At 52.0% G+C, this 22,053-nt stretch overlaps 1 protein-coding gene across 6 annotated transcripts in view; it reads right to left on the reverse strand.

Annotated features, from left to right (window-relative positions):
• Positions 1 to 22,053, reverse strand: part of AREL1 (apoptosis resistant E3 ubiquitin protein ligase 1) — a 448,155-nt gene that overhangs the window by 59,107 nt on the left and 366,995 nt on the right. For all 6 annotated transcript variants that reach the window (XM_078659892.1, XM_078659889.1, XM_078659890.1 and 3 more), the window contains one exon: positions 20,817 to 20,906. In XM_078659892.1, the coding sequence (XP_078516018.1) occupies positions 20,817 to 20,906 (90 nt within the window). The remainder of the gene's footprint in view (positions 1 to 20,816; positions 20,907 to 22,053) is intronic.

A 22,053-nucleotide genomic window follows, 5' to 3' on the forward strand; every position in this document is an offset into this window, starting at 1 on the left:
TTGTAGGTTTTGTTTTAACAAGTCCGTACACTGTTAGGGGGGGAACATGCTGACCTGAAGTAGCAATCTGCTCTCGTAGAGGCTGAGCTCACACCTGCGCCATTTGCTGCCTCTGCCTTGAAGATATCTGCCGCAGCACACCTCCCTCTTTGCTGTGCGATGGCAAACAGTCCTTCCAATTGTTCAGTTTAGGCCCTCAGAGTGCGCAGTGCGTTGCTTGTGGCAGGGGGCTCCTTGCTATGAACAGATGCCGGAGTTGGGTCGTCCGCTTCTCAGTCGCCTTCGATTCTCACCGAGCCGCCATTTTGTTTAAGGCTCCGGACCTGAAGCAGATAGCTTTCAACCCGGTTTTACTGCAGCCCGGTGTCACAAAGTCGAATTCCGCCCATGGATTTCTGTAGCCCTAATATTCCAACGCCATATGCTGTACTTCTTTTAGGTTTTTAGCCGCCTCCTGTGCATTTCTTCCACCGATAATGGTTTCAGCCAGCGGAGATGCACTATCGTGCGGCCACCGCGTCGCGCACCCTCTAGCCCCTTCCGGCTTTGCCATTACTGCAAATGGCAAAGTCGAGCTAGTAGTTTATAACTGCCCTACCAGTCTGCAGTCGCTGACTAGGAACCATGTTTTACAAGTCACACGCAGGATGGCACAACCAGTGCTGCAGTCCCTGGGATGACACTCTAACGTACAAACCCTGGGTACCATATACTAGGGACTTACAAGTAAGGTATGTCATTTGGACATATGCCAATCCAACATAACCACTTTAAGGTCAGGGGACAGACACTGAGGTCTGATTAGCAGACCTCAGTGCACTCTCAGTCAAAAAGCCAGTAGCATTAATCAAAAACTTTGGGGGTGACCATACAAAAGAGGCATTTCTTTACATGGCCGCCCTCCAGATGAAATGTGATAAGCAACCAACCCTTAGTCTGGCAGTTCTCATAATTCAAGAAGAACCTGGAAAGGCCATATGCGTTGGCATAGTCTGTCCCAGGTCTGTGTTCAACTGTAAAATCCATACCCTGTAGGGAATTGGACCACCTCAGCAACTTGGGGTTCTCTCGTTTCAGCTGCATCAGCCATTTGAGAGGCCTGTGGTCCGTTTGAACACTTAAGGGAGTCCCAAACAAGTAAGGTCTCAGCTTCTTCAGTGACAAAACCTCTATATGACACTTCAACGGTGCTCTCTATGAAGGAGTTGCCTGCTAATTAAGGCTACTGGCTGATTCTGGCCCAAATATTTCACTTGCGACAACACTGCTCCAATTTCATGTTCAGAAGCATCGGTCTGAACAATGTATTCCTTACTGAAGTCAGGTGCCTTCAGGACAGGTGGTGAGCAGAGAGCTTTCTGGCGAGTGTCAAAAGCCTTTTGACACTACTTAGTCCAGATAACATTTTTGGGTTGCTTCTCGGAAGGAAGTTCAGTTAGTTAGTGGTGCCACTATTGCACCATAACACTTCACAAATCTCCTGTAATACCCATTCAGACCAAGAAAGGCTCTGACTTTGGATCTTCCCAGGCAGGTCAGAATTGCCTGGATCTTGGGTTGAATAAGTTGTACATGGCCTCCGTCCACAGGGAGGCCCAAGTACACAACAGAGCATTGCCCTATATGGCACTTGTTTGCTTTGATAGTCAGGACTGCTTTCTGCAGGGCCTGAAGCACTTCCTGAGGTGGACAAGATGATCCTTCCAGGTGGAAAGAATGCAGCTATATCATCAATATAAGCTGTACTGAAACTTTTTAGACCTGACAGTAACCTATTCCCCAACTTCTGGACGGTGTGAGGACCATTTTTCTACCCAAAGGGCATCAATTTAAACTGAAAGTGGCCTTTGGGTGTAGAAAAATCAGACCGCTCCTTAGCTCTTGGGATGAGGACTAACTGCCAATAACCTAAAGTTAGGTCAAAGGTGTTCATATATTTTGCTGCCCCCAACCTATCAATGAGTTCATCAGCTCTTGGTATGGGGTGGGCATCCATGTTGGTGATTGCATTTAGGCCTCTGTAGTCCACACAGAACCTCATCTCATGCTTCCCTTCTTTGGGATTGGGTACCAGTACCACTGGGCGGGCCTATGGATCAGTAGAGGGCTTGAATACCCCAAACTTCAACATCTTTGCAACCTCAACATTAATGCTGTCCTTGACCTGGTCAGACGTCCTGTATATTTTGCGTTTGGCAGTCAAGTTGTCACAGCTGTCCACATCATGGATACACCGTATTGTCAGACCTCGGGTCAGAAAGACCAGCCCAGCCCAGCAAACTACCTCCACAACGAATAGCAGTCCATGTGTTGCAGGTCTGTCAGAGCGGAGGAAAGAACTACTCATTACACAGTACCATGTTGGGCATTGGAGGATAAGAGGTCTAGGAGAGGATGACTCTCCTCTTCCTCTCCCCATCTGTCACCATCAGCATGGTGATATCTGCCCTATCATAGTGTATCTAGAGACTGTTTACGTGGATGACCTTATGAGGGTTCCTGGGGGTACCTGCGTCTACCAAGTAGGTGCCTTCCCCCTTCTTCTCAAAGATTGGGTATGGCCAGTTCCATTTGTTTTGCAATGCCCTGGCTGCTACAGACTCCAAGGCCCACACCAACTGTCCAGGCTGGTATTTGACCATTGAGGACTTTTGGTCGTACCAGTGCTTCAAAAGCTCCCAGATGGCCACCAAATTCATATTTTCCTTCTCCATGTACTCAGCCATTCTGAGGCGAAGGCCAAGCACATAGTCCACTATGTCCTGCAGAGGTTCTTTGAGGGGTCCTTCCTTCCTCTCTCTGACCAAGCTTAGGGGGACCTCTTACAGGGTGTCCAAAGAGTTTGTTTTTCAAAGAGACTAATGTCATCTCATTTTTGGGGAATCACACTGTAGGGGAACAGCAGGCACTGAAGGAGAATATACCATCTCATCCTGAACTTTTTGTGCAAGCCCAGAATCATGCCTTTTACGGTCTTATTGAACCTTTCAACTAGACCACTTCCTTGGAGATTGCAGGGGATAGTGAACTTGTAAGTTACACCACACTCCCCACATGGCTTTCAGATAGGCAGACAAATTGTGTACCTCTATCCGAAATTACCTCCTTAGGGTATCCCCTGAAAATTTGAGGAAGGACTAACCGCTGCAGCAAGACTGACTAACCTAAGGGGAATAGCCTCTGGATACCTGGTGGCATAGTTTACTACCTCCAAGATAAATCTAATCTCTGAGGCTGTTGGGGGTAGGGGGATGTCTAGGGGACAAACAATGTCAATACCCACCCTTGGAAATGGTATTGGGGAGCTTTTGGCTTACCCCCTGCCTTGTCACTGGCCTGACACGGTTGTATAGCGTTTTAAGACCCTAGTGTAATTTTCCCGATTCATGCCCTTATATAGGTATAAAGTATTGTATCCTTATATAGGTATAGAAATCCTAACCATATTAAGACATAGCTCACCTAGTCCTAATACGGCATGGCTACTTCCACTAGTTCCGAAAATCTACAACGATTTCTTGGAAAAACCCGCCTTCAGCAGTAAGGGACTTCCCCCTGCATGAATATTGATTTATCCAAGAACTCATGGTGTTTTCAAAGAACTAAGTCTTTGATGAGGTTATTATGTCCAACCTTACGTCAAACTCGGCACCTTCAAGGTATAAATATGCCCACATTTGCCCAAGCAAACACACAGTGGTGTGGAGCAGTTCGACTATCTACCTACATGACACAGCTCGCCGAAGCAAGTGCCGAAGGAAGCCGACCCTCCAGCAGACGCACTGAGAGAGACGCTGTCTTTTCTCTTGCCGAGAAATCCAGCTCCAGTGTTTCCAACGTACCCTTGCGGGTTGTTGGGAAATCGAGTCCTGAGAGAGAGATACCAGACCTCCTTCATTCTAAACCAAGGTACGGAGCTGATTAGACCCTTAGAGAATTCTTGGATTAGATTCTTGGCAAAGAATACTGAAACTAAGCTACACCTCACTTACTTCTTCCCTTGTACTAGACCTAGGTTAGGTACACCTGTGTAGGCGTATTTTAGAAGCACCAGTTGAGTACTTTTAGTCTTTATTTACTAATGTATGTATTACATGTATTTTATGGCTTCGAAACTATATCATGCTTTTACAATATTATTTTATAATACTCTTCGTACTGTACGCATTGTACCTTGCAACCAGTATTACGATTGTAGCAGTTCATTTCCTCTGCACGAGAAAGAAGACTGTTCAATAAATACCCTTTTTATTGAAAACGCCCGTCTCTCTATTTCTCTGCACCTCTGGTGAAACGAAGCATGCACGATTGACTGAGTAAAGCACAAGTTACTTACCTTCAGTAACGATATATCTGTAAGAAACAGTAGTTCATATTAGATTCCTTACCTTGGAATATCCCCAGGCGTCAGACTGGATCCTGAAACTTTTGCGTAGCAGTTCCCTTGCGCGTCGGTAGGCGTCGTCTGCGGCTCCGCGTCCGTATGACGTCGCCGGAGTACTTAGACGCCGCCCTCGGGCCCTGACGTCAGTTCTAATACACAGCTTTTCCGCGCCAGAAATGCAGAGCCATGATAAAAAACCAACACTGGTGCCATAAAAACTAGGGCCCTGAAAGGAGATGACCTTAACCCTAGATATCGGTTTGCAGAACGGGGAGGATGGGTGCGGCGGTAAAGAATCTAATACTAACTACTGTTTCTTACAGATATATCGTTACCGAAGGTAAGTGACTTGTGCATCTAAAAGAAACAGGTTAGTATTAGATTCCTTACCTTAGAGTAGATACCCCAGCAATACCAACCCCGGTGGTGGGTCTGCGAACCAATGATCACACCAGAAAGTACTGGAGGACGGAACGGCCAAAGAAGCCATCCCTCCGGACTTGGCTGTCCAGGCAGTAGTGTCTCGCAAACATGTGCAGCTGGGCCCACGTAGCTGCCTGACAAATGTCCTGCAAGGGTACTCCCCGGCCCAGGGCAGTAGTAGCCGCCGTGGCCCGAGTGGAATGGGCCCTCAGCCCAACAGGAGGCTCCTTTTTAACCAAAGAGTAGCATGCCTTGATGCACAACACGACCCACCGAGAGATGGTCCGTTTGTGCACCGCCCGCCCCTTCTTAGCGCCCACGTAACCAACAAAGAGTTGGTCATCCACCCGGAACTGGCGTGTGCGATCGAGATAGAATGACAGCGCACATTTTGGGTCCAGACGGTGGAGCCGCTCTTCCTCTTTAGAGGGATGCTGAGGTGGAAAGAAGGTGGGCAAAGTGATGGACTGCCCGATGTGGAAGGCTGTGACTACCTTGGGCAGGAAAGAGGGTCTTGTCCGCAACACAACCTTGTCTGGATGGACAGAAAGGAAAGGAGCTTTAGAGGAAAGAGCCTGGAGCTCCCTCACTCTCCTGGCAGAGGTGATGGCAAAAAGGAAAGCAGTCTTCAGAGTAAGAAGGCGAAGAGGACAGTTATGAAGTGGCTCAAAGGGAACGCACATCAGATAAGTCAAAACCAGATTCAAGTCCCACTGGGGCATCACGAAAGGAACAGGGGGAAACGTATGAATGATGCCCTTCAAGAATCTGTTAACAATCGGGGACTTGAACAAAGAAGGCTGATCAGGTAGCCTCAAGAAGGCGGAAAGGGCAGAAAGGTAGCCCCCCGATAGTGCCCAGAGCAGAGCCCTGCTGGGCAAGAGAAAGAAGGAAGAGGAGAACCTCAGAAAGGGGGGCAGAGAGTGGATCCACAGCCTTTGCTGTGCACCATGCCACAAATCTGTTCCACCTACAGGTGTATACCGACTTTGTGGAGGGACACCTGGCTGCTAGAATCACATAACAAACTTCGGGAGGCAAGTCAAATGGCCTCAACTGTCGCCGCTCAATCTCCAAGCATCGAGGTGGGGACTGGACAAGTTTGGGTGGAGGACCGTCCCCTGCTGCTGCGACAGAAGGTCCTCCCGAAGAGGCAGACGATCGACTGACATGCTGAGTAGCTCGGGATACCAGTATCTTCGTGCCAGTCCGGAGCCACAAGGATGACTTGGGCCCGGTTGCGCTTGATCTTCTTCAGGACTCTGGGCAGAAGTGGTATAGGCGGAAAGGCGTACAACAGACCGCAACTTCACTCGCGACGAAAAGCGTCACCGAGCGAGTGCCGCCTTGGAAATTCCAACGCATAGAAATGATGACATTGTGCGTTCTCTTCTGTGGCGAATAGATCTAACCAAGGCTCTCCCCACAGCTGAAAGAGGCCTTGCGCCACGTCCGAGTTGAGGCGCCATTCGTGAGCCATCATGCACCGACGGCTGAGTTCGCCCACCCTGGCATTCAGGGAACCTGCCAGGTGTTGAACCACCAGGGTCACGCCATGATGTTCCAGCCACTGCCAGAGGCTGCCTCCTGGCATAAGGTCCACGACCCCACCCCGCCCTGTTTGTTGCAGTACCACATGGCGGTGGTGTTGTCCATGAACACCTGCACTACACTCCCCCGGACAGATGGGACGAATGCCTTCAGTGCAAGCCGGATCGCCCATAGCTCCAGAAGGTTGATGTGGAGCCGGGACTCCGCCGGAGACCAGAGACCTCTGATCTTCACCTCTCCCATGTGGCCTCCCCAGCCCTGTAGGGACGCGTCCGTCACAACTACGTGCTCCGACTGGGGTAGGGAGAGGGATCTGCCGCTGACCCAATCGAGGTCCGTGAGCCACCACTGCAACTGTCTTGCAGTGCCCTCCGAGATCAAGACATGGTCGGACAAGTTGCCCTGATGCTGGGCCCACTGAAACTTCAGGTCCCACTGCAGAGCCCGCATCCCCACCTGGTTTGATGTACCGGAAGGATGCAGGAGGCCATCAGCCCCAGAAGCCGCAGCGCCAACCTGACCAAGACCCGGGATATAGGCTGAAAGATCGGAATCAGACCCCGCTCCCACCTCCCAGCTGCTCCTCCCTCCCTCTGCCCTCATATGGAGGCCGCTCAGCGGTCGTGCCGCTGGCACGCCAAAGGCGCGCCAAAGGCAAGCAAGTCTGCGCCCATCCGCGCCTGGCCCGCGCCCAGCGCTTGGACCCCTGGCCCCCGAAGATGCCAGCCCACACGACGGACGTACGACGCCGCCACCCTCAACGCACTCAACGCCGGACGGAACCCCGCCTGCTACGGAGCCACCCCGAAAAGCACCCATGGACCCTTCACCTGCCAAACCTGCAAGTTCACCTGCCTCCGGACCTGCACCGCACCCGCCAAGGCGAACAACAGCAACAACCACCTCAAGTGCATCCTTCTCAACACCCTTTCCGTCGACAGACACGCCGTCGAACTCTGGAACCTCCTCGACACAACATCGCCAGACGTCGCCTTCCTCACGGAAACCTGGATGAATGCCTCCTCAGCGCCTGACATCGCCACATTCATCCCGGACGGATACAGATCACCCGGAGGGACTGCGTCAACCAGACTGGAGGAGGCATCGCCATCGTCCACAAGAACACCATCCGCATCACGACCAACTCCGACGACACCTTCACCGCCGCCGAACACCTCCCCCTCCAGATACACACCGATCCCAAGACGACCGTCAGAGGCACCCTCATCTACAGACCCCCGGGACCACGCACACAATTCAGCGAAGACATCGCAGTCTTCATCAGCCCGCACGCCCTCCCCTCCGCTGACTACATCCTCCTAAGGGACCTCAACTTCCACCTGGAGAACAACAAGGACAGCAACACCACCACCGTGCTGGACAACCTTGCTAACCTCGGATTCAAGCAACTGGTGAACACCCCCACCCACTACGCCGGCCACACGCTTGACCCCGTCTTCTCATCCAGCAAGCACATCTCCTTCAGCCACTCGCCCGGACTTCATTGGACTGACCACAGCTGCGTCCACTTCAGCTTCAGAAGAACCACGACCCACCACCACCCGCAACAGGTTCCTCGCCGGAGCTGGAGCAAGATCACCGCCGAGCAGCTCACCACCTCCCTCAGCCAGAACCTTCCCGCCAGCACAACGGACCCCAACGAAGCAGCCAGCAACCTCACACAGTGGCTGACCGCATGCGCCGACGACCTTGCACCACTGAAGAACCCTCCCAGCAGACCCGGCAGCAAGAAAGCCCCCTGGTTCACCGACGAACTCAAGAACTCCAAGAAGAACTGCCGCACCCTCGAGAAAGCCTGGCGCCACGACCAGACCACAGACAACATGACCGCCCTCAAGCACGCCACCCGCAAGCACCACCAGCTGATCCGCACCACCAAGAAGACAGCATTCAAAGAAAGACTGGACAACAACGCCCACAACAGCAAGGAACTCTTCAGCATCGTCAAAGAGCTCTCCAACCCCAGCGCCGGAAACAACGACATCACTCCTTCACAAGACCTCTGCGACTCACTCGCCTCGTTCTTCCACCGCAAGATCGCCGACATACACAACAGCTTCGGCGCACCAACCACGCACCCAACCGCCGAACCAACGCCCCCCACCACCACCCTCTGCGCCTGGACCCCGGTCAGCACCGAAGACACCACCCGCACGATGAAAACCATCCACTCCGGATCACCAACCGACCCCTGCCCCCACCACGTCTTCAACAAGGCCGACTCCATCATCGCACCCCAACTCCGGGACATCATCAACACCTCCTTCCACACCGCCGCCTTCCCGGAGAGCTGGAAGCACGCCGAGCTCAGCGCCCTCTTGAAGAAACCAACAGCGGACCCCACCGACCTCAAGAACTTCCGCCCCATCTCGCTACTCCCTTTTCCTGACAAAGTCATCGAGAAGACCGTCAACAGACAGCTCGCCGCCTTCCTCGAGACGAACGGATCCCTCGACCCCTCGCAGTCCGGTTTTCGAGCCAACCACAGCACCGAGACCGCACTGATCGCAGCCACCAATCTCTGCTCGACAACGGAGAAACAGCGGCCCTCATCCTCCTGGACCTCTCTGCAGCGTTCGACACTGTCTGCCACCGCACCCTAGTACAGCGCCTAGCAACATCGGAATCCAAGAGAAGGCACTGAAGTGGATCATCTCGTTCCTCGCCGGAAGAACTCAGAGAGTCCGCCTCCCTCCGTTCAGATCCGAGGCCACCGAAGTCATCTGCGGCGTACCACAAGGATCATCACTCAGCCCAACCCTCTTCAAGTCTACATGAGCCCCCTCGCAGCCATCGCACGCCAACACAACCTCAACATCAAACTCCTATGCCGACGACACCCAGCTGATCCTCTCCCTCACCAACGACCCCGCCACCGCCAGAACCAGCCTCCAGGAAGGGATGAAAGGCGTCGCCGAATGGATGAAGAACAGCCGCCTGAAACTGAACTCAGGCAAGACGGAAGTCCTCATCCTGGGATCATCGCCCTCCGCGTGGGACTCCTCCTGGTGGCCCCCTGCCCTGGGCTCCACTCCCAAGCCAACGGACCACGCACGCAACCTGGGCTTCATCCTGGACTCCTCCCTCTCGATGACCAGACAAGTCAATGCCGTCTCATCATCATGCATCAACACCCTGCGCATGCTTCGTAAGATCTTCCGATGGATCCCCACCAAAACCAGGAAGACGGTCACCCAGGCGCTCGTCACCAGCCGACTGGACTACGGGAACACCCTCTATGCCGGAACCACAGCCAAACTTCAGAAAAGACTCCAACCCATCAGAACGCCTCCGCACGACTCGTCCTAGACATCCCCCGACACAGCCACATCTCCGGCCACCTGAGAGACCTGCACTGGCTCCCCGTCTGCAAGAGGATCACGTTCAGGCTCCTCACCCACGCACACAAGGCTCTCCACGACCTGGGCCCCAAGTACCTCAACAACCGCCTGACCTTCTACACGCCCACCCGCCAGCTACGATCGACCAGCTTCGCCCTCGCCACCGTACCACGCATCCGCAGAGCCACCGCCGGAGAAAGATCCTTCTCCTACCCGGCAGCCAAGACTTGGAACTCCCTCCCCATCCACCTTCGGCTGACCCAGGGCCATCTCTTCTTGAGGAAGCAACTCAAGACCTGGCTCTTTGAGCAGTAACAGACCCCTCTCCCCCAGCGCCTTGAGACCCTTCCGGGTGAGTAGCGCGCTATACAAATGCTATGATTGATTGATTGATTGATTGATTGAATATCCTGAACCCGCTGTTCGGGAGGATAAACCCGAAACTGCGCCGAGTCTAGAACTGCTACGATGAAGAGGAGCTTCTGAGAGGGACACAGGTGCGACTTCGGCACATTGATGGAGAACCCCAGCAGGTGCAGGAGGTCGGCTGTAGTCTGGAGGTGGCTGACGACTGTCTGGGGCGAGCCTGCCTTCAACAACCAGTTGTCAAGGTAGGGGAAGACTGAAACCCCTAACCTGCGCAGATGAGCTGCGACCACCGCCATCACTTTCATGAACACCCGTTTGGGCGCTGGTAAGGCCAAAGGGGAGCACAGTAAACTGAAAATGCTCGTGGCCTACTGTGAACCGCAGGTAACGCCGGTGGGCCGGCAGGACGGGGATGGGAAAATAAGCGTCGGCCGGAGGTGGGAGATGGCTGCCTGGGGCGAAATCGCCTTTAACAGCCAGTTGTCGAGGTAGGGGAAGACTGAAACCCCTGATCTGCGCAGATGAGCTGCGACCACCGTCATCACTTTCGTGAACTACCGAGGGGCGCTGGTAAGGCCAAAAGGGAGCACGGTGAACTGAAAGTGCTCGTGGCCTACCGTGAACAGCAGGTAAGGCTGGTGGGCCGGCAGGACGGGGATATGAAAATAAGCATCCTGTAAGTCCAACGTTACCCTCCAGTCTTGTGGGTCCAGGGCAGACAAGACCTGAGCAAGTGTTAGCATCCTGAACTTCTCCTTACGGAGGAAGCGATAGGCGTTCCGAAGGTCTAAGATAGGACGCAGGCCCTTGTCCTTTGTAACCAGAAAGTAGTGGGAATAACAACCACACCCTATTTCTGGCCCAGGAATGCGCTCGATGGCCCCCTTGGCCAAGAGGGCCGTAACTTCCTCTTGCAGAAGTTACAAGTGATCCCCCGACACGCGGTGGTACTGTGGTGGCATGGCTGGAGGGGTCGCCTCGAAGGCGAGGGAGTAGCCCCTTCGGACGATTTGCAGCACCCATCTGTCCAAGGTGACAGTGCGCCAGTGGAGGTGGTGATGGCGAACCCTGCCCCCCACTGGCGTCACATGGGCCTGAAAACTCGGACTAGGCAGGTTTTGAGGCGGATGCTGCAGTGGTAGGTGTGGACTGGCCTCGCCGTTGTCCCCGACCGCCGCCACGGCGGTTTCCACGTCCGCCACTGCGCTGGATGGTAGTCTGCGGCCCGTGGCTGGCAGGACGTGTGGGGGCGCCCCTTCCTTGGCCACGAAAGGGGCGAAAAGCAGCTGTTTGCTGGCGCGGGGCCGAGAGGCCCAAGGACTTGGCCGTAGCCCTGGAGTCCTTAAAGCGCTCAAGCGCATGGTCTGCCTAGTCCCCAAAAAGGCGACGGTCATCGAACGGCATGTCCATAAGTGTGTTTTGGACATCAGCCGAGAAGTTGGCGGACCTCAACCAGGCGTGGTGACGAATCGCCACCGTCGTTGCCATCGGTCTGCCCAGTGAGTCCGTAGTATTCAGCCCACACCGGATGGAATACCGTGCCGCATCTCGACCCTCCGCAAGGGCTTGGCCGAGTGTAGCCCGTACCTCCTCCGGACATTGTGGCAGCACGTCCGCGACCGTATCCCACAGAGAGTGGGTGTAACGACCCAAGAGGCATGCGGTGTTGACTGACCGCAACCCTAAACTCAGGGAGGAGAATACTTTTTCCCCGTATTGCTCATACCTCTTGGATTCCCGATCGGGAGGAGCCGTCGGGAATGCGGTCTGGGAGTTGGAGGCCTGGATGACCAGGCTCTCAGGGGTGGGGTGGGTAGACAGGAAGCAAGGGTCGCCCGGAGCCGGGCGGTGGCGCTTGGCCACGTTCCTATCCACAGGCGGACCTGTAGAGGGCTTGGACCAAGTGCCCAGAAGAACGTCTGACAAGGCCTCATTAAACGGCAGCAGAGGCTCGGCCGAGCTTGCCTGCGGTTTAAGGACCTCAGTGAGGAGGTTAGTCCTCACGGCCGCGACGGGGAGCACCAGGCCCAAGGCCTTGGCAGCTCGCGTCAGCACCACACTATAGGCAGCCCCCTCCTCAGAAGCCACAGTAGGAGGGGAGACAAAACCAGTGTCTGGCGAAGTGTCCAGACCACTGGCCTCCCCAAGCTCCCCTGTCCAGTCCTGAGAAGACTGACACTCATGTGCCAGAGGGTCCTCAGACCCCTCCCAATCCTCCTCGTCACCCATCACCTGGTACTCAGGTTCAAAGGATGGGGTCGGGTCGTAGAAGTAAAAATCTCCCATCGGCGTCGAGAGCGGCGCCGGACCCGAATTGAGGGTAGGACCGGGGACGGCGTCGTCCTGGGACGGCGCCGGGGGCGACACCCTTGGGGCCGGCGCCGGTGAGGTCGCCCGACGACGACCCAGATCCGGAGGGGGGGGCCCTGTGGCGCCGGAACCGAAGTCGCTGACGCCGCCGGGGCCGAAGCACCTGACGGCGCTGGGGCCGAAGAACCCGGCCCGCGTGGGGACCCAGTCGGGTCCGCTTGGTTCGAAGGTGCCGCGGAACCCGGCGGAGGAGCGAGCGACCTCATGGCCATGAGGAAGGACTCGATCTCCTCCGGCGTCGCGTGCTGCCCAGGGACCGGCGGGTATGGAGCAGGCCGCGATGCCTGCGGCTCCGGCGGAGTCGCTTGGGTGGTGTCGCCCAAACCCCGGGCCACATCGCGCGAGCGTCGGGGGGAGTCAGAAGAGCGATGGCGCCTCTTCGACTTCTTGTGCCTCTTACCTGAGGACTTCGAGCCCGAAGCCTGATGACTACTATCGGAACTGTGGTGACTCCGGCCCCTCGACCGGTCCCTCGACCTCCTTCCGATCCGGGACCTCGAGCGGCGCGGGGCGGATTGCCGGAGCTCGAGTCGCTAGCGGGACCGCTCCCGTCTAGCTTTGGACGTCAGGGCCCGGGCAGTCGGAGCAGGACTTGTCGACGTGGTCTGGGCCCAGACAGTGAAGACACCGGCGATGAGGGTCGGTAACCGACATCAGTCGGTTGCAATCGACGCAGGGTTTGAACCCGGGCGTCCCTACCGGCACCGTCAGAGTCAAGAGACTTCGAAAGATGATCAAAAAGGATTGTAAAAAGTTAGTCAAAAAATGACTAGGGTACAACTTTTTTCGGATCGGCGCTTGCTGGCGCGGAAAAAAGAAGAACTAACGTCAGCCTGCGAGGGCGGCGTCTAAGTACTCCGGTGACGTCATTCCGGCGCCAACGACGACGGACGCGGAGCCGCAGACGACGCCTACAGACGCGCAAGGGTACTGCTACGCAAAACTTTCCGGATCCAGTCTGACGCCTGGGGATATTCTAAGGTAAGGAATCTAATACTAACCTGTTTCTTTCAGATATAACTATCTATTGTTTCCGCAACTCTAGAGATACATTTCTTATTCTTGGGAAACAAAGTTGTCATGTTTATGCGGTTGTCAGAAACAAATCCCTTCTTGTTTATTCGAGGAAGTTTCTAGTGACCTCTGAGCTAGCTGGCACTCACAATTAAGTCTAGTATATTTGATAGAGACCGAGTAGACCTCAGTCCTACGTCAAATCTATAGGATATATTATTCCAATGCGCAGAGCCTATTGGGAATATTGGAACTACACTACAACACTAACACAGGAGCGACAACACTCCTTTACCGTCTCAGACATATGGGGCCAGTAAAGGTTATTGATCAACCTCTACCAGGTCTTGTTCTGCCCCATGTGTTTTGCTAGGGGGAGATTCATAGGCCAGGTTAAGGCGGAACTTCCTGTACTGCTGAAGAAACACCAACCTTCTGGTTGCTCCTCGTCAGGGGTCCCACACCCCACTGTAGGGAGGCCCTCCTCCCAGTATACCTCATGGGTACCACTTGTGTGCCCTTATTCCTTTTAGACAGGTAACTGTTTCAGGTCCTCAAGAATAGGGAGTGTTCTCTGTCCATTATCAGGTCCTCCCTGGAGGGACCCCCTGTTCCCTGGAGTATAGCCAAATCTGGACATTCACCTAGGGAAACAGTTCCTCCTTTAGGTACAAGACCTTCCCCCGAAGGGGTGGGCTCCTTCTGGACCTGTGGACGTTTGGAAGGTGGGTTGCCAGCCTTCCTGACCCTTCTCTTGGCTCTAGAGACCTGGTACATTATTTCAGCTCTAGGATCTCTTTACTTTCTCTCTGTGCCCCTCTGTGCCCCTCTGTGCTCTTGTCGTTACACAACCCCAGTCGGGTAGACCCAGTATTGCTGCATGGGTTCTTCTCTCCACTTCTGCCAAAGAAGAGGTTTCCAGATCATTGCCCAGTAGACACTCCACTGGGATGGCAGGGGGCGCAGCTGTCTTCTTAGGGCCAGTAACCCCTCCCCACTCAAAATCCACCACAGGCATTGGATGGGACTTTGTGGCATTGTCAGCATTAGGCTCGCACAAAAAGGACCTAAGGGAGCATTTAAAAGATCCCAACTGTATAGCTCCCAGTAACCATCAAAACACACACACGATGTAGGGGGTCTGCTCAAGGTAATATACTACAGGTAAACCCATATCCTCTGTAAGCTTCTGTGGGAAAAGAAGGAGTCAGAAAAAAAATCTGTTTTAAGGACTAAAAACTCTCCCCATCCAAAGGTGGCATACTTCATCATCAGGGTCCTCTTCACACCACTAAACAGTGGTGCGGGCTACAACTCTTAAATTGGAGAGGCGCTCTTGAATGCTACCTATAGGGATATGCAAATATGAGAAGTGTGGTGTAGGTGATGATATATAGAGCGTAGTGAGAAACAGTAAAAGGTGATTTAAAAATGCCTCTTGGTGGACAATATCGAATCTTTCATCCCTGGGCACAATTAAAAAAGCAGAGACAGGAGATTCAACTTCACCCTTTATGTGAAAAAAGGGTCAACATGTTTCTGGCGTTACTAATGACCCTACAATGAGATGTATGGCTTTCATCAGTACCTCAAGGACAACTTAGGTGAGTATCATTGACATTACTTCCAGTTACTTTAGGCCACCAACTCTGGCAGGGAGCTATTCAAGGGGATCAGAAAGGTCCTCAAACAGTTGCTTCAGAGGGTAAAGCAATCTTCAGTCAGTTCCACACACTTATCTTCTTGCTATAGTTTCTATGGAAATGGTCCTGATGCTAGGAATACAGGATGCTGAAGATGCTCTAGGATGCTGTGGATGCAATAAGGTTGACAGGGGTCTTTCTTCAACTCCACCTCGGCAGTCCTGTCCCTCTGGGTCCTTCGCAGTCTTTTTTATCTTGGCAGAATTCCAGTCGCTACCAGTTGCACGGTATCTTGGCTACAGCTGAATCTTTCCATATATAACTCTCCTTCCTGGTGAGCAACCTGCACTCCGACGACTCTCCCAGGTCCAGCATACTCTGGAGCAACTCTGAGGGATGGGTCCTGGTCTCTGGTTGTGCATGGTGGCAAGGGGCCATGATAAGATGAGTTGGGCTACCAACTTGCCTCAGCAGGCTTCTACAGCTGTGGTGATCTTGTTCTGCAGACAGAAGTGTCAGCCAACCCCGAACCTGGGAGCATCTTTCTTCAGCTGGGCCCCGAAGATGACTTCAAGAGCACGGCACAGAAGGCACCACCTTCGCTAGCCACCAGGTGCAGCATGTTAAGTGCACATCAGTGGAGCCTCTCATGACAGCATCCTTGGTGAAACAGGACATTCCTTCTTCAGTGCGCCTCTCCAGTACAACAAAATATGAGATCTGGGGGCCAGGGGTGTCCTTTTTGTGTTCAGAAAATACCCTCAGGGTAGGTTACGGTTGGTAGCCAATGGGCTACTAGGTTCCCACCTTCCTGATGACCACTTCCTGACATCTGGCTTTCACCGGATGCACCATTCTGCCCACTTCCAACATGGCAGAACCCCTCTCTTGCCGTACAGCGCTCCCTAGCCCAACCCGGAGGTGTGGCTATCAAGAAGGCTACACACCCCTGTAAAACCAGTTTTGCAACTGTTTTGCTCTCTCCTTCCTGAGTGCCAGCCTGTCTACTTAAAACAATAGAGCAGCCTCTTTCCCAAGTGTTCACTATTTGCCCTTAAAAGGCGGCTTCTCCTTTGCAGTTTGCCTTTAGGGCTAACACCTGTGTGGCTACCTGCCAGGGATAGATGGCACCTCTCTCCAGTGCAGGCATCCATTGTCTCCTTTCCTGGGAGTCGTCTGCACGTTTCCCAGCAGGGCAGAAAGCTGTCTCAGGGACAGACCCTGGGAGCATCCTTGGATGAGCACAGGAGTTATAGGGCAACAAAGAGACAACTTTTTATGTTTAAATGTATTTTATTGGTTACAGTAAAAACCACAGGCATTACAATGCGATATGCAAGCTCCCAAAGGGAAGAAAGTGCGATCCGGGTAATCATGTCCATCCGGTTACCAATATAAGTTTCGGAGTGTATGAGCCCCCGTAAGTCATTGAGGGATGAAAACCCTCGTACAGCCTGTTGAACAAAAACAATCATAAAAAGAAGAACCAAACGACCCCCCCCCCCCAACCTCCCGCCTCCCCAACCAGTGTGCCGGACTCTCCGAGTACAGAACTTTGTATGCGCAGCGCTCTCAGTGTGTTCCCTCTGCAGACCCAGGAGTGTCAGTTTTCACCTCTGTCAAGCGAAGCAAGCGGAGATATCTAGGGCATGTGATTTCGTTGAATTCCTTCGAGAGAAGGGTAAGCAGTGGCCGCCAGACTTTATGGAATGTTGCTGTTGATTGTGTGAGTGTGGCTTGGATACGTTCCATCCCCAGTGTGAACCATATCTTGTGTAGCCACCCCGTGTGGGTAGGTCTAGTGGTCGTCCCCCATAGTGATAAGATGTGTTGGGATGCAGCCTGCATGGCAATACCCATCTGGCGCCCTCTTATTGATTTCAAGGGAAAGGTGATCTCATTTGGAAGACCAAGAAGGGCATAGGCCGGGAATCTTGGGATCTCTGTGTTGAACGCACTGTCTATGTCATTGAGTACTGTCGTCCAATACTCCTCAACTTCCCTGCACTCCCAGAGTAAGTGAGTCAGGGTACCCTTTTCCCCACAGCCCCTCCAGCAGAATGCACTGCGTGCCGGGTTGCCTCTGTTAAGCCTCACTGGGGTGAGGTACCAGTATGTGGCCAGTTTCATTGCTGACTCCCTGCCTGCTGTATTGCACGCTGTGTGATTGGCTCTGTAATAGATCAAACGTCACTCATCAAGTGACAATGTTCTCCCCATTTCGGCCTCCCAGCATCTTTGCCCTGCTGTGTGATGTGTCTCGGGGGTGTGAGCATCTTATATATTTCTGTGATAAGCCCCTTGTCTGATTCTTTCGTGACCAGCCACTTTTCAAAGTCGGTCATGTATCTGCCAACCAATGGGGCCCAATCCGGGTGTGTAAGCCAGTGTCTGAGCTGAAAGTATTGGAAAAGCTGTGGCGAGGTGATGTCATACCCCCAGGACAGTTCTGAGAGGGGGAGAAAGCCTTGTTAGTCGAAGAGGTGCCCAGCCGATCTACAGCTGGATCTGCGCCATTGTGGAAATGCGTGAGGGTCAGTTCCAGGCGGGAAGTCAGGGTTGTCCCAGAGAGGAGTGAGCGGGGAAGGGAAGGTAGTAAGGCCCCTAGTAATAGCGACCGTGTCCCATACCCTCAGAATGGTGAGAGTAACGGGTGAGTGCTGAATGTATTGTGGCCTATGGATGCGGCGGAGGAACGGTATCTTCCATAGTGACATCTGGGCCATGGCCCTGTCCTGAAAGAGCCACCTCTTCTCCGATTCCGGTCTGTGCCATTCAACTAAGTAGCGCAGTTGTGCTGCTCGAAAGTACTGTTGGAGATTGGGGATCCCCAGGCCTCACTCGTCCATCCCTCGATACGCTAGTTGTTTATGTAGGCGCGGTCTCTCCCCCCCCATATAAATTGCTGGATGGCGGGATCTGTAGGTTCGGGATAGTCCCAACCGGCTGGATCACTGGGATAGTTTGAAAAATGTATAAAATCTTGGGAAGGGCCGACATTTTTACCGCTGGTATCCGTCCCAACAAGGAGAGTGGTTGCTTGGACCAGCGCGCCAAGTCCTTGCAGATCTGGGATGTGAGGTCGATGTAATTGAGGGCAACTGTTCTCTCTGTGGACGGGGTAAGAGTGATACCCAAGTACGGGAGCTGCGGCTGCGTCAGTAATCACCCGCCATACGGGGGGGTGTCAGAAGGTGAGCGAGCGTTTCTGCCCAGCGGTAGAATCAGTGATTTCCCCTTGTTCATCCGGAAGCCGGACACCTCTGCAAATGATTCAACTTCTGCCAGAAACGTGGGTACTGAGCTCTCGGTCGATCGAGTGCAGCCAGGATGTAATCGGCATATAGACCTATATAGCATGTGATTCCCCACCAAACATAATGCCTCGTATGATCGGATCGTCACGGACCTTTTGTGCCAGTGGTTCGACATATAGCGTGAACAGGAGAGGTGAAAGGGGGCACCCCTGCCTCGTACCACGCTGGATCTCAAAGGGACTAGAGCGCAGGCCACCCAGGCCAACCCGTACCTGGGGGCGGTGACAGCAACTCACAACCGAGACAACTTTTAAAAAGTTGCATACTGCAACAAGTTACATTAATTCCAACTTGGGCTTACTGTAACTAGTTGTTTGATACCCACAGTATCAACTTTAGTAGCCCCAGTCAGAACTTAGCAGGGCTGCTGTGGCAGCCTTCAGCTCTGCACACGCCAATGGGGCTACTAGCGTTCTGCACATTAAAAACGTCAATTGCTGTTTACTGTTGGAACGTGTATAAACACATTTTCCACCTCTTAATATGCAGCGCCCTGTCTTAGGGCTAGACAGCCCTACCTTAGGGGTGACTTGCAGATATTAACACCTTCGCCGCGGGCTAATTCCCCCGCGGTGCGGGGGGCCGTGCGCGGCGGTGCTCAGCTCGTCACGCTGCACGGTGGTGCTGTGCTCCTGACGAGCTGAGCTTGTCATGACCACACCCATTTCCATGGAACGCACAGCAGGGGAATTATCCCCGCGTGGGAGCGCCGCGGTAGTCATGACGAGCTCAGCTCTTCATGAGCACAGCGCCACTGTGCCTCATGACGAGCTGAGCTCGTCATGAGCACTCAAGGTGTTAAAAAGGAAGGGCTTGTCTTTGCCATTATTTAAATTGCAATGTTGAGTTAGCAGTTTAAAACTACCCTTCCAGTCCGCAGAGGCAGACTGTGAGATAATATTTTACCTTTGTCACACCCAGTGTGGCACAACCAGTGCTGCAGTCACTGTGGTGAACTTCTAACTTATAGGCCTAGAGTTCCCTGGGTACCATATAGTAGGCACTTACAAGTAAGTTAGCTTATGCCAATTGGGTATAAGCCAATCAAACATGCACACTTTAAGTTCAAGGCACGGGCACTAAGGTCTGATTATCAGGCCTCAGTGCACTCTTAAAGTCCAAACATCTGCAGCATCAGTCCAAAACTTTGGGGCTGATCAGATATAAAGAGGACTTCCTTACATTGTCCCATTGCGGATAGGGTCCAACCCAAAACAAATCAACTTGGAACTTCCAATACTGTGTTCAATAAAGCCATTCAATTAGTCACTAACAACTCTTTATGTTCACTCTCTTACAGAGTCCTACTGTCGTGTGCTTCACAAGCTGTGGTGATAAATTATGAGTTATGCCTAACAATACTTCCAGCCCTATTTCTGACAACTCCCTCCTGCCACGTTCCTTGAAAGCATCAAGGACAGTTGTATAGGTGAGGTACATGTAATGCTTTACAAATTGCAACATGCAATTTGCAGACACAGCTAAGACAGTTATACTCAAATGAGCATCTTCTAAAGTGTATGTAGAGCTTGGTGGCAGGAGTCTGAAATGTTTTTTACGCAAACATTTTAGTCTAGTTTGTTAAGAACAGCTGGTAGCATTAATAGACTCTGAATAGTCAAGCTAATGGCCTTGCCCAGGTGAGCCAGAGGAAATTTGGAGCCAAGCGCAAGAGGGAAAACATAATAAAGAGAGAATTATGTGAGCAATCGAATGGGACAGACGTCAACAGGAATGGAAATGAGAAGCAGTGGAAAAAGGGAACAATGGAGGAGGACGTGCTGCGCTGCAGCAAGGAAAATGGGAAAAGAAAGGTTTCTACAGCTAGCCCTTTACACAACATAACAATAATTCCAGAAATAGTTTGCTAAACTATGAATATCCTTAGAAGATGCATTTTCTGCCTGTGATGAGCAACTACTCAATACAAGTACTGCAGCTTCAACTTTATCCAACACCACTTGATATTGAGCATCCTTTTCAAAAAGAGTAACCTTAAACCGGAACACAAATGGCACATAAGAAAAAAGTTTTCCCAACTGCTTCCTGTAAAACTTTCCCAATAAAATCCTGTCAAGCATTATAAATCCTGTTCATAATAGGTATCAATAGGGCTACATGCAAATATAATTGCACCTACGCCCCCCAATTTGTCTCCCTCACTGATACAAATTATTTGATAGGCAAACACCTTCATGTAAGCCAAGTCTCTTCATAACAGCATCTCCTCAAGGACAAGCCCTATTTTTCTCAAACTGTGTCTATTAAGTAACTATTTAATTTATAAATAAAGTTTACCCAATAGTAACCCCCCTTACTCTTTGGGCAAGAAAACATTTACCCATGGCTGTGTACGAGCTTACTGATGAGTTGTGCCGCTTACCTTCTCTCTAAAATGCCAGGATCCACCCACAACGATAACATTTGCCTTGAAATCAGAGACGTTGATGTCCCCAGTGCCACACATAAGCAGCTGAAAGAGACCAAAAATCATTAGAAATGTCTTTGCAGTTTAAACTTACAAGTAACTGAACGACTCAGAATCAGCGATCTGAGGTGAGGAGACTTTGCTTCACTAAGTAAACAGAAGCTGTTTCAAGTACAGAAAAGGAAAGCCAAAATACAGAACTACTCACTGCACATCTAAAATATTTTAACACAAACATCCCAAAAACAGTATCAGACTAAAAGTAGATGGTGCATAAAATCTGGGTGGGCACAATTCAATACAAATATGCCAGACAAACAGTATATTTATAAATACTCCTCACAGAATATTCGACAAAAGCAAAGGTGGACATTTACCTAGCACAGTGACTCTGCAGGTGTGTAGATTTTTTAATTAACCTGTCCAAGGTACAATATGGTAACCAATTCCACTTTTTCCTCTCAGTGTACTTTAGCCACCAAAATACAACCTTAAAATATTTACCACAACATAAATGTTGAGAAGAACAAGTTACTTACTTTCGTCAGTGCTCTTTCTGATAAATACTCTATCTTACTGCAGATTCCTCACCTTTAGATTATTTCCCAGGCACCAGACTGGATCTGAAAGTTTAAAAAGCAGTGAATCCAAATGACGTTAGTTCGCGTTTTACAGCGCTTGTTGGGCTTTTTCTGCCCCGGAAGTGACGTAGGGTAGCGACATATAAGGGCCACTCCTGAACAATGCTATAATTTTATTGCTTGACCATTTCTGCGCCGACACAACTGGAGGTAAAAAAAAAAATGGAGGTATCTGTGTGCAGATCTTTAATTTGGGACCTTTTTACATATCAAAAATCGACCACTTCACAGAACCGGAAGGTGAGAGGGCAGTGATGAACCGGAGGTTAGATATGAGTATCCACCAGAAGGAAAGAGGTACTTACCCAGTAAGCATCTGTTTATGGCATGTCGTGCTGTAGGTTCATAAGCCCTTCATCTAGTGTTGTGATCGGAAGTGTGCAAGTAGTTTTTCCTCGAAGAAGTCTTTTGAGTCAGGAGGTTTAGTGACTCCTCCTCTTGCTTGCAAAGCGCATGGTGCTCGACTCCATTGTCAGATTATTTTCCACTTGGCGGGTGAGAATGAAGTGTGAAGGATGATGTATTCTTGTGAGATGACCATGCAAAAATAG

Source organism: Lissotriton helveticus, chromosome 9, assembly GCF_964261635.1.
Source record: "Lissotriton helveticus chromosome 9, aLisHel1.1, whole genome shotgun sequence".
NCBI lineage: Eukaryota > Metazoa > Chordata > Amphibia > Caudata > Salamandridae > Lissotriton > Lissotriton helveticus.